Source organism: Arachis hypogaea, chromosome 13 (assembly GCF_003086295.3).
Source record: "Arachis hypogaea cultivar Tifrunner chromosome 13, arahy.Tifrunner.gnm2.J5K5, whole genome shotgun sequence".
NCBI classification, from domain to species: Eukaryota; Viridiplantae; Streptophyta; class Magnoliopsida; order Fabales; family Fabaceae; genus Arachis; species Arachis hypogaea.
In genome coordinates, this window is record NC_092048.1 from 55,539,720 (window position 1) to 55,553,022 (window position 13,303).

Consider the following 13,303-nt stretch of genomic DNA (forward strand, 5'->3'; position numbering starts at 1 on the left):
AGAATGTGGTTGATTATGGTTGTTGATGATGATAGAATTTTTGTATGTTAGGGTTTAATTTTTTTGCATGTGTGTGGCTGTGATCAACCGAATCGTTCAATTCTTTATCCATTTGAGCAGTCTTTGATTCTTCATATTCTATTTTAAAATAACAATTATACTCCTTCATATCCCATTTTAATTTAATTGTTGATTGGATAATTTCTTGTAAAAACAAAATATTTTCTGTGCTGAACATTATATGCATCAATGACCACCATGAATGTTTAAGTGATAATCATGAACTGAGGATTTTGTATTTTGGCCAGTCATTGTAGTGTATTTAACTTTTGATTATTGTTTCGTTAACAGAGTTTATGCTATTTTTTTCATTATATTCGTCTTGTTCTTGATATTCCTTTCTTCCCTTATCCTGGCATAGTTTTCTACTTATCTTTATCACATTAAAAAAGGAACTTGTTTCCATATTTTCATCTAATGTAGCAGAACACATAAATTGCTAATATAGGACAATTCTTAAACTCAGTTGAACACATTCAATATCTGTATATGTACTATTCAAACAATTTCTCAAGCATCAAGCAATTATACAAATAATTGATTTCATATGTAACATGCTCTCCCAAACAGAGCAGCCTACTTGAGAATATTAAGAAAAATGTATGTGAGACTTAAAACTTTCTTATAATGATACTGACTGTAGCACTTATATATACAAAAGCATAAAAGATTATAGTCAGAAATCTCGTTAAACGAGACTAATAATTTTTCAAGAGTGCTTAGTTTTCATACAGCAAATACTAGGTCTGCCTAGTTTCTATGTAGTCAACGTTTATGTACAGCAAGCCTATTGAGCTTGAAGCATGAACAATTCAAAAAATTATCTTATATTCTACTAAAACTTTGCTTTTATTCAGAAAAAATGGCAGACAAGTACATGAAAACCCTTTCTGAAAAGTGATGGTTTGAGATTCTAAATATTTTTAAAAAATCATACATGGATTTCAATCCAAAAAGCAATTTTAGGTCCAAAAAGCCATATCAAAATGAACTCTTAAACAAGCGAGAAGCTTACTCCAACTAAAGCAGGAAAAGCTCATTATGAGTGAAGCAATTTTTTATACGAAGTTGCAACTATCAGTGTACTAATTAGTTAAATTCTAACCATCATGACATATTATGGTATTAAATAGGGGCGAAAAATTGAAATTAGTGTTGTTGTCAATTTTGTACTTGCTTTATTTTTTCATGTTTCATGAGTAAGGATTGCATGAGACAAATTGAAATTAGTGTTGTTGTCAATTTATTGTATTGTTCACTATTTCTGTTCACAATTTTACTAGGTTCCTCCATCAGACCTAACTCCACCTCCACAACAGGTGACAAGGCCTCACAAGTTGCAATCTAAGAGAAAAACAACTTTCAATGTGGACCCAATGCAAGGAGCAAGTTATGGGACAGCTGCACGCTTGGCAGAGTTTATGACATTCGTCCCCACCCCAGGCTTCAAACCACCAACAACAAAATAGAAAACGCTTTGCAATGTTGACTGGAAGTTGTGTAGAACATATTTTGTAGAGAGCATTTGATCAAACTATGCTCTTTTGATATTTTGTTACTATGTTATGTAGAGTAATCTGTTTTGGTTTAGGATATTTGCAACTATGTTATCTAGGGTATCTAAGGTATGATACAGATACTGCTATTGCTAATGCTGTGATATTGACAATGATTAATGACTATGAATTACTTAATGAATTACTTATTTCTGGGTCTTCTGTCAAGTGTAAGAACCACACAAGGTTTAATTAGATTTTCTTTTGTCATAACATCTCATCTATTTATATCTTTTTCACAAATGAAGTATACACTTAAATTTATTCACTAATGAAAGTGCATACTACATATATAGTTATTAGAGCCAATTTCTGATCTTGTCTTCATATACAGACTCATAGCAGCTTCATATATAATCTCAGTTTTAAAGAATTTTTACAGGATATATCATTAGCAAAGAGAACATAAAATTCTATTTCTATTTTCTCATTAAATACATAACAATGCTTCATTCACATAACTGATATACAGTTACATATATTTCATTCCACCTAATCCACAAGCTATAATCACAATTCCAAAAATAACAACAAACAGACAACATAATATTCCATATTTTTAATACTCTAATTTTAGCTTCAACTGCACTAATTTCCATCTCAGAGATATTTTTCAATGGTCTTCACTAACTGAACTTTCATTTCTGCCAACTATGGCTTCTTCTTCTTCAACATCTGCCCATTTAAAAAAGCCACACCATCTCTTACCGGTAGTCTACAACACAAAAAATCCAAAAAAAAATTTGAGAGGAAGAACAGCTACAAAATCAACAAGCATTTGAGAAATAAGACACACAATCAACTTGCAATAATTCAACCAACTCACATTATAGTTAGAGCATCCATAGAATGGTCTTCTGGATTGGAATCCGTCCCAGACCACCGAAGAATAGGACGCAACCCACAACCGCACCAATGCGGAACCTTCCCACCTCTGTCACCGTGTGTGTTCTTCATCCAGCCACCATGCGAATGAGATCTACCAGAGCTACCTGAGCTTTGGTTGCTGCTTCGCAACATTCTTCTCACCTCTTGGAGACACTCTTCGATTTGAGGAAATTAGAACTTCTAGGTTTTATTTGAAATTTTTAGGGGTTAAATTGAAGCCTTCAAACATTTTGCCATGTCATCTAACTGCTAGGGTGCCAGGTGTCTACCAAATTTGCCAGGTCAGCTCTCCGGTGACGGAAAACGCCGGAAGGGCTAAATTGAGGCTCGAGGCAAAATTTCAGGGTACAATTAGAGTCAATTGAAACCTTGAGGGCTAAATTGAGTCGCGGGTCAAATTTCAGGGGCCAATTTGAGTATTAACTCAATCAAGTCTAAGTATTTTATTATTTACACTATATATAAGAAATAACAAAACATATTATTTTAAGAATTATATAAAATAAAAATATTTTAAGAAAAAAAAGTTGTGCACCAAATATTTGTAGTGTGTATATTTATTTTAGGAAAAGTATAGGTAACCAACAAGATTTTTGAACAATGTGTAAACAATGTGAATTAATAGGGTTAAAAGAGTAAATTTAATTAGTAACATTAAATTAGAGTATAATGTATTTTCATTTGATTGGTGGTTGTTCATGTTGTTCAAAATTTTCATTGTTCCCTAGCACTCCCCTTTATTTTATATCCCAAATTCTATTATTATGAATAGCTTAATTAATATAACTATTTAATTGATTAGCTAGTTCTCTTGTAACTCCACAATTTATGCCACTTCAAATGTGTATACCAGTCTACCATGACCATGAGATTCGCTTTTTTGATCCTATAGGCTAGTTAGTCACTACACTACTACTGGTTACAAAATATATACAAATCAACCTTCTTTTCACACTTAATGGTGTTTGTAGAACAAGTAGTAAAATGGGCAACAAGGTTGGAACGCCATGCATGTGCATTCCCATAAAAAGAATGAAAAGAAAGGAAACAAGAGTTGCTGCTAATTTTCCTTCCATCAGTGATTTGAGCCTTGACAATTTTCTGGACGCCATTGAAGAACAAACTCCTACTCATCTTGACGTCCCATCTTTTCTTTGCCAAATCTGCTTTGAATCGAAGCCTCTAAACCAGTCCTTCGACTTGGAGGGTTGCACGCACTTCTACTGCACAAGATGCGTAGCCCAATACATCGTGGCGAAGCTCAAAGACAATGTGTTCAATGTCGTGTGCCCTGAGCCAACATGCTCTGGAATCTTGAACCCTAACCACTACAAATCAATTCTACCGAGCAATGTTTTCGAATGGTGGGAGCGCGTTCTAAGCGAATCGGCGATCCCTGAAAATGTCAAATTCTATTGTCCTTTCAGTGATTGCTCTGCCTTGTTAATCAACAACAATGATGATGGAAAAAGTAGGATGCTGGGATCGGATTGTCCTCATTGCAAGAGAAGCATTTGTGTCAAGTGTCAAGCACCTTGGCATACAGAATTGAGCTGTGAGAAATTTCAGAAAAAGAATAACAAAAGCAATGATCTGATGCTGGATTTAGCCAAGAGAAGGAAGTGGAAACAGTGCCCTAATTGCAAACGCTACGTTGAGAAGACAGATGGCTGCAATGATATAACATGCAGGTCCGTTTCCTTTTTTTTCCCTTCTTATATATAAATATGGAAAATATTTGAGAAACCATTAAATTAAAAAAAATCAACCATCCTATAATCCTTATTTTTCTTTTTAATTATTGTTAAAATAAATAAATAATTTTAGATTTGATAAATATATAATTATAGATATTAAATATATAAAATTATAAATGTTAAATTAAATAAAATAATTTTAATTATTATTTTTCTAACGCGTTACTCTAGTAAATTGGGATTATATATATACTACTTTACTCGTACAATAAAACCGAGAACATGACAAAATAATAGTATATAATTTTATTTGAAAACTTTCATGATAAATTACAAAAATAATTATGAATTATTAAATTATGTTTAAAAAACTATTAAATTTGTTAACAAATACCCTTAAATTATTTTAAAACATGATAACAATAAGAAGATACTATTTTTATAAGTGGCAAAAAAGTATTTGACAAATTGTTTCTAGATTTAATTCAAAATATTTTATATGAATATTTAAATAATTATTTATATGAAAAAAATTAAAATTAGGTTTCTAGATTCTTTTTATTTTAAAAATATTTTTGGGACAGGAAGATTCTACGAGGCTTAGAGAAAGAGGAGGTTGAATCTATGGTCTTCTTTAATTTTGATTAATTAAGCCTTAAAACCAGAAATTATAATTTGGCTTCTGTTTAGTCTACGCAACGATTATATAGGAGACAATTTCGTTTTATCTCACAAAACCAAAAAACAGAATTAATGTAGAGAAGAAAAAGGTGACACAACCATATATCCTAGTTTAATTGCTTTATGCAATGCAACCTACATTCAGTCTCCACCACAACGTTGATGGAATTTTCACTATCTTTTAAGTATTACATACACCAATTTTCTAGGACTCAACATAATCCTATCTGAATCACATCAAACTTCAACATAAACTTGATTTGGTTATGTATATACCTAAACTAGACACACTAAGGTAGCGTTTGGTGGAGAGATAGAGACAGAAAGACTAAGACTGAGAGACAGAGACTAAGAGACAGAGATTGAAATAAATTTCAGTATTCTGTTTGGTGCAAAGTGGAAGACAAAAATTAAAACAAGAATAAAATTCTAATTTAATTTGTACAAAGGATAAAATTGGAATTAATTAATTGAAATGAAAGTATTTTAGGTATAAAATGTTATTAAAGTTTCAGTCTCTATCTCTAAAAATTTTAGTCCCCTGTGTTCCTATTTTTTGGAGGTACTGAAATACTGAAATTTTGAAGACAGAGACAGAAATTTTAGTACCAGTCTCTGAACCAACAAACATGATATTGAGTCTCAGTTTCTCAGTCTCTATCTCAGTACCTCAAAACAAATGGTACCTAAGTGTTTATCCAACTTAGCAAGAGATATCTCTTAGGTACTTGATACAAAACAGAATTACAACCAAAAGAAATCTGAAATAACTTTTGACTTTTCTCTCAAGTGTATCACTCAACCTTTTCTCTCAATGGTTTTTAACAATGTCTCTCTCTTTTGCCTTTTACTTCAAAATGAAATAAAGAAAGATATACATTAAAACAGAAATACAAACAGTAAAATATGAAGGAGATGATGATTCACAGTCTTAATTCTAGATGAGCTCAAAACCTTGTTCTTCATCTTGGCGGAGTGCTTCTTTTAATATAGGTGCAATGTTTCCAAGACTTCAAACTCTGTTGTGAAGTTTTTACTTTTCTCTTTCTCTCGAGTTCTCTCTCCTTGGTCTCCAATGAGATTCATTTTTCTTTTTGTATCTTTCTTTGAGTCATGGTTAGAGTTTTTTCAAAGTCAACTTCTTGGTCCTTGAACTAGTTGAGATCCTTCCTTCTCTTTTTTCAATCAACCTAAAAAATTAGGAATTTTGAATTAGGTCTTAGCACCGTAGTAGACACAGCAGTAGTACCATTCAACTTTTTCAATAAGCTTAGCAAAATTCAAACCATTAGATTTGTGTTTTGGCTCCAAGAAACACTTTCAACCATTGATTCACAACAGAGAAGTTCAGCCACTACTTTCTTTATTTTTTCTAAAACGGTGTTGCAGAGAGTAAGAAAAGATGTGAAGTAATTAACTTGCATGCAAAAGGAAACAAATTACCTTTAACCTTTGAACTTGCTTAACATACTTTTGATTAACTTGATTTGACATTAGCTTTCTTGATTTGCTTTCCCTTTCCTTCTTTTTTGGTGTTTGAGTTCGAAAGTGAAGCTGTGGTGTTTACCTGAAGGGAACTTCTAAAACTTAGCTTAGGGTAACTTCTCTTTTGCTTGATTGACATTGGACTTGGTTTAGAGTTTAACTTGTATTCAGCTTCATTGTGATCACTTTGTTTCATTGGTTTGGGCTGCAACAACTTTAGGCATTCACACTCAATCAATTCATCAAAAACCACTCGAGTTACTAACCCAATTTAATTATGTTTGTCATCATCAATGTGTTATTTATTTTTCTAAGTCAACAGGATATTAACAAAAAAATATTTTAAAATAATTCCAAAATTTTATGTATATATAAATTGTCTCATTTTTCTATTATGCTAGTAAAAAATTATATCAAAATTTGACCTTTAAAATTTATTTTAAAAATGCATATTTATCTATTAAACACTTGTTATTTTTTAATATATTTTGAGGGTATTTTATCATCAGCAAATTTTAATGGTGAGTGGTCACAAATATTTACAACTATAATATAATTAAAGTTCTGTATACTTTATTGAATTTATTGAGCAAGTATGGAAGGAGACAGATGAAAAAATTATTTCGTGGTAACATGTTACATTTCCTTGTTGAAATGTGTGAATTCACCAATTAAGTTTATCATTATAACGTGAAAGAGAAAAGATTTCGACACCAAAAGAAAAAAGGAGAAAGATTTAATAACCAATTTTTTAGTCAATAACTAGCAAAATTTTTTCTTTAAATCTCTGTTTCTCTTTCTTAATCTTTTTCTATCTATTGTATAGCTTTCCACTTCTAGAAAGTTGTTATGTAGTTAGTTGTATTATGCTTGCCATACTATTAATGCTTCTAACTTTATTACTTGGGTGATTAGTTAGCTGTAAATTTGTTAGTTAGTTAGGAGAAGATATTTTGTATGGCAACTACTCAAATGAAGATGCTAAAAACATCTTTTTATGAAGATTCTTGTGTTAAAAGTGTACTTTGTTTGTTTAGCCACACTTTAAAAAAAATAACACTTTTGTAACACATCAAAATCAAACCATACATTTCATCATCTAATGGTAAAAAAGAAGCATCTTCATATAAAGACAATAATAAAATCTTCATGGTAGTATCCACCATTTTGTATTAGCTATGTATTTAAGGAACAGAACACAGTATAATAGAGTTGAGATTTACCATTTCACTGAAATCACTTTTTCAAATTCACTGGTCTCTCTCGTTCAGTTCTCTCTCAATTCTACGGGAGCACACACAAAATTACTCTCTAAGCTCACTTTCATCATGGTGTGAGCGTGGATTGAGATGGTGTGTGACAAAATAGCTCGGGATTGAGAAAGTGAACATGATTTTGCATGAGATTTTGAATCAATTGTGAATTTAGCTGAAAGATTCACAAAATTGACGCCATGGGGCATTCAATCAAGATTTGGAACCAGAGGTGAACCTATAAATGCTGAATCAATTGCTGCGATCTTGAATCAAATGTTGAAGTTTCAAGCTGGAGCTGGAAAAGGATGTGGTAGCTTCAATCCAAGCACAGATCCTTCCAGTCCCTATTTCCTCCAACCCTCTGAAAATTCTGGTATTTCCTTTACGCCTATCTTGATGAATGGATCTAATTACAGTGAATAGTGTAGATCGATGACTTTAACTTTACACTCTAAGAATAAATTTGATGGATCAATTAAGAAACCGAATGAAAACGAAGATATCTTTGAGCAATGGGAAAGGTGCAACACTTATGTGATAGCATGAATAAACTTGTGCTTGAGTCCTGAAATATCCTATAGTGTCATTCGGAACAATTTGGCCTATATTCTATGGAACGATTTGAGGAGAAAGTATAATCATGGAGACAGATTTAGAGTGGCTGAGCTAAGGGAGGAATTGTATGCAGTAAGGCAAAGTGATTTGTCCGTGACTGCCTATTTCATGAAGCTGAAGCCACTTTGGGAAGAGTTAGATAGCTTTCAACCGATTTCACTATGCAATTGTGGAGAGAAATGCTCGTGTGATCTTGGAGTAGTGAGAAGATATAGAGCTGAAGGAAATTTTGTTAGGTTCTTAAGGGGATTGAGTGAACAATTTATTGGTGTAAAGTTTTAGATCATACTAATGAATCCTCTCTCAGACATTGGTTCAAGTTTTTCACTACTTACTCATCAAGAAATGCAATTAATTGGAGATGATAGTGAGTCTAAGATTTTGATGAGCGCAACATAGGCCAAAACTCAAGACAACAACAAAGGCCCTGAAACAAACACTGGCAGAGGAGAGAATACCTATAGTATGGGGAGAGGAAGAGGAAAGACTCATGGTGGAAGAGGGCAAGGTAGAGGAAGAGTGATCTGCAATCACTGTGGTAAGAACGGTCACATAGTAGATGTTATGTTTGCTTTCGCAAACATGGTCTAGCACCACATTTGAAGGAAAGATATGGTGATGATGCTGCAGTCAACTAGGCAGCCACTGATGAGAATCACGATGAAACCAGTGTAGACCAAAGGCAGAAAGATGAGGAACTAGCTTTGGAGTTCACTCAAGAGCAGAAGCTCGCTTTACTCTTGTTAGAGAATCATTAGAATCAATTTAAATCAGTTAGTATCGTTTATATTTATATAGCATATCTGTATATTAATTGTAGGATTTTATACTTTTATTACTTTGATTCTTCTAGCACCTATATATACCCCTTGTGTATTGTACTTTTGATCACACTGAATAATACACAAAACTCTTTCTTCAGCTTAGTCTCTTGTTTTTAATATGGTATCCTTCTTGAGGATGATAAGTTGATTTTCTTCTGGTGAAATCACCGTACTTTCATACTTTTCTTCCGTGCCATTTTTTTCCTCTCTCTTTTGTCAATGCTTTGATGCTTTTCTTACGTCACCGATTAGCTCATCCATTACTTACTTATTCTCATTGAGAAACCATATGTTTTTCATCACCTTTCGATAGTTTGTCATCTCTTCGCACTTTTTTACTTTTCAGCAGTTTTCCGGCAGTTCGCCATCTTTTCAGTAGTTTTTCTGCAGTTGGCCACTCTTGCGACAGTTTCGTTTGCGTTCCCTTCCTGCAGTTCCGTCTGCGTTCTCTTCCGGCAATTTCGTCTATGCTTCCTTCTGGCAGTTTCATCTGTGTTTCCTTGTGGCAGTTTCATCTATGTTTCCTTGTGGTAGTTTCGCCTGCGCTTCCTTCTGGCAGTTCCATTTAGGCTTCCTTCCGGCATTTCCGTCTGCGCTTCCCTCCGATAGTTTTGTCTGCGCTTTCTTCAGGCAGTTCCGTTTGCACCCATTCTATCAGTTTAGGCATGTTTTTTATATAGTTGTTTCAAATAAGTTTCAAACTCAAGAGCTTAGTTGTCTCCTCTTGCAGTACTTTGTCCTCTTTTTTCGACTCTTTATCGACGCTTTGGTTCGTCACCGCTACTACCCCCGCCTTCGTCTCGTTGTGAAGTTTTCAATGCCACCAGAATCGCCGCCGGAAGCCGCCAGACGCGTCACCCAAAGTTTCCTGTTTGATTGAAGTGCTCCTCCTTCCAGCGTCGTTCGATCCGCGTCCAGATCGAAGGCTCAACGTTACGCCACGTGTGGGCCAGCAGCTTCACGGACCCGCACTCGACCCTGCTGCCTGACCCGACCCGTGTACCAACCCGCGTGCCCCTCCTTGCCTCGTCAGTGCTTGATGCGCTCTTCTTCTCCATTCACGCGGCATCTGACGTGGCATCTGACGTGTTGCTGACGTGCCAACTAGTGGAACTCTCCCTAAGATTTTTTTGGTGAGCTCTTTCCGATTTTACGATCCATTTTCTTGTTCTCTGCTCCGAATTTGCAGTTTTCTCTCCTCTCTCCGATCTTTGTCTCTACTATTATGGATACTTCATATATTTTTGCTACCAGAGACAGAAAGGGTAAATTTTGTCGAAACTGTAACTGTTCTGGGCACTTCTTTTCAGACTGTCCTTTTGTTGAATGTCACAAATGTCAACAGAAAGATCACATTAGCTACAATTGTCCACAAGTGTTCTGCCATTACTGCAAGCTCTCGGGACATTTTATTACTGCCTGTCCTACTTGCCCACCACGTCCTGGTCACCTCGAGCATCATTCTCATCCCAACTTATCCAAGAATGCATCTGCTTCTGCTATCTCTGCTACTGAATCTACCACATCTTCTCCTCTCAACCTGCCTTCTGTCTCTCTCTCTGATATTGCATCTCTTCTTAAGCATCTTCTCTCGCTTTCTGGTAATACTCCTGCTGCTTTTTTTACTTCTCCAGGTAATTCTAAATGGTATTTTGACTCGGGTTACTTTAATCACATGTCTCCGTTGCGTGATCTTTTCTCGTCTCTGTCTACCACTACAAATGCACATTCTGTCAATACTGCTAATGGTTCCATCTTGCACGCAACACACAAGGGTTCTATCTCCCAGTCGACTCTTAATATTCCTGATACTTATTATATTCCCAACCTGAACTTTAATCTTATTTCTGTTGGACAACTTGTTGATCGGGGTTTTGATGTCACTTTTTCCATGTCTGGTTGTCATGTACAGGATCGTCAGACGGGACAAATCATCGGGACTGGACGTAAGGTCAGAAGGTTGTTTGAACTCGAGAATCTTCATATTCCTTCTGTGTCAAATCTATGTGCTGCTTCTTCTCCGTCTACCCTTCAGTTATGGCATTAACGTCTTGCCCACAGCTCCTTAGGAAAATTGCGTCCTCTTGTACCTCAGGGTGTATTGGGTCAGGTTCCTACTGAGTCTTTTGATTGTATTTCTTGTCAAACTGCCAAACAACCTGCTTTATCGTTTCACAGTAATTCCTCTCTTGCTTGTTCTCCTTTTGATCTTATCCACTCTGATGTTTGGGGCCCCGCTCCCACCGTTTCTATGGGAGGAGCTCGATACTTTGTCATTTTTATTGATGATTATTCACGCTTTACTTGGGTTTATTTGATGACTAATCGCCATGAGTTACCTCGGATCTATATTAACTTTGCCACTATGATTAAAACTCAGTTTTCCAAAGTCATTAAGCTTTTTCGACGCGATAATGCTATGGAATACTGTGATTCCAAACTTTTAGCCTTTCTTGCAGAACAGGGTACTTTGTCTGAGTTTTCTTGTCCTGGTACTTCTCAACAAAATGGCCAAGCTGAACGTAAATACCGTCACATTCTTGACTCTATTCGTGCAATGCTTCTTTCTTCTTCGTGTCCTGAGTATACTTGGGGTGAAGTTGTTCTTACTATTGTTCATGTTATCAATAGACTTCCTTCTTCTGTTCTTGGTAATGTTACTCCCTTTGAGTGTCTTTATCATACCTCTCCAGATTACAGTTCTCTTCGAGTTTTTCGGTTCTGTCTGTTTTGTTCTTCAGCCTCACGAGCACAGTAAACTTGAACCTCGTGCTCGTATGTGCTGTTTTCTTGGTTATGGCACTGAACACAAGGGTTATCGTTGTTAGGATCCTCTCTCTAAACGTATTCGTATATCTCGTCATGTTGTCTTCTGGAAGCATCACATGTTTTCTCGTTTTTCCTCATTTGAGTCTATTCCTCCCACTCAATCACCTTTCTTCACTAACCGCAATGTTGACCTTTTTTCTAGTGATGATTCTACAGGTTCTATCTCGGGTCATCCTCTACAGCCTCTTGCTCTTTCGCCTTCTCCATCTCCCGATGATTCCAGACCGGACGGCGATCCCGTTTCTACTATCATGCCTCCTCCTCCCACTCGCTCTTCTAGGTTAAGGAATCCACCTCCTCATCTTCTTGATTATCATTGCTTTTCTACTATTTTTCATCAACATAAACCTAAGTCATTCAGAGAAGCCTCCACAAATCCAAATTGGCAACAAGTAATGCAGAAAAAAATACAGGCACTTGAAAAAGTACACACTTGGGATTTGGTTGATCCTCCTTCTAATCAGGAAGTTGTGGGCAGTAGATGGGTATACAATATCAAGACTCGCTCTGATGGCTCTATTGACTGTTATAAGGCACGCTTGGTTGCTAAAGGTTGTACGTAAGAGTATGGTATAGACTATGAAGAGACTTTTGCTCCTGTTGCTCGTCTCACATCTGTTAGAGCTCTTCTTGCCATTGTTGTGGTAAAAAAAAGTCTCTCAGTCAGATGGACGTGAAGAATGCATTTCTTAATGGAGATTTGAAAAAGAAGGTCTATATGAAACCACCTCCAGGTTATCCTTATCCTTCTAACAAAGTCTATCTTCTTCGCAAGGCACTTTATGGTCTTAAGCAAGCTCCTCGTGAATGATTTGACAAGTTCAGCACCACCATCTGCAATCTCGATTTCACTTGCAGTACTCATGAGAATGCGCTTTTTATTCGTAAAAGTGCACACATGATCATTACTAGAGATGATGTTGATGGTATCTCTGATCTCAAAGCCTCACTTCACCGTACCTTTGAGATGAAAGATCTTGGTTCTCTCAGCTATTTTCTTGGTCTTGAGGTCATCTCCACAGATGATGGCATCTATCTCTCTCAGGCTAAGTATGCTTCAGATCTTCTTGCTCGCGTTGGGATTACAGATAGTCACACTGAGTCTACTTCTCTTGAGCCTAATGTTCGATTTATCCCTATGGATGGCACTGTTTTAGATAATCCGCCTCTCTATCGACAGTTAGTTAGAGGTCTCGTCTACTTGACTGTCACCCGACTAGGCATCGCCTATCCAGTTCAAGTACTTAGCCAGTTCTTGTCAGCTCCCCGTACTACTCACTATGCGGCAGTTCTTTGCATTCTTCGCTACATCAAAGGCACTCTATTTCATGGCCTTTATTTTTTTGTCCATTCCTCTTTGTCCCTTCAGGCATACTCCGATGTTGATTGGGCTGGTGATCCTACTGATCGTC

The 13,303-nt window shown here is 35.8% G+C and overlaps 1 protein-coding gene and 1 long non-coding RNA gene across 2 annotated transcripts; both read left to right on the forward strand.

Moving 5' to 3' along the window:
• The first annotated feature begins 3,488 nt into the window (after positions 1–3,488).
• LOC140177613 (E3 ubiquitin-protein ligase RSL1-like) lies at positions 3,489–4,229 on the forward strand. Its single transcript, XM_072210746.1, has one exon. It carries the CDS (start codon positions 3,489–3,491, stop codon positions 4,227–4,229), a length of 741 nt encoding a protein of 246 aa, XP_072066847.1.
• Positions 4,230–7,537: 3,308 nt separating this feature from the next.
• On the forward strand, positions 7,538–11,441 carry LOC140177960 (uncharacterized). The gene is made up of 2 exons (XR_011869735.1): positions 7,538–7,996; positions 10,975–11,441. It is a non-coding gene; the product is annotated as an uncharacterized lncRNA (long non-coding RNA).
• The last annotated feature ends 1,862 nt before the right edge of the window (positions 11,442–13,303 follow it).

Excerpts from the sequence above, each read along its gene's own strand:
- LOC140177613 (XM_072210746.1), top strand. The coding sequence starts at position 3,489 with ATGGGCAACAAGGTTGGAACGCCATGCATGTGCATTCCCATAAAAAGA.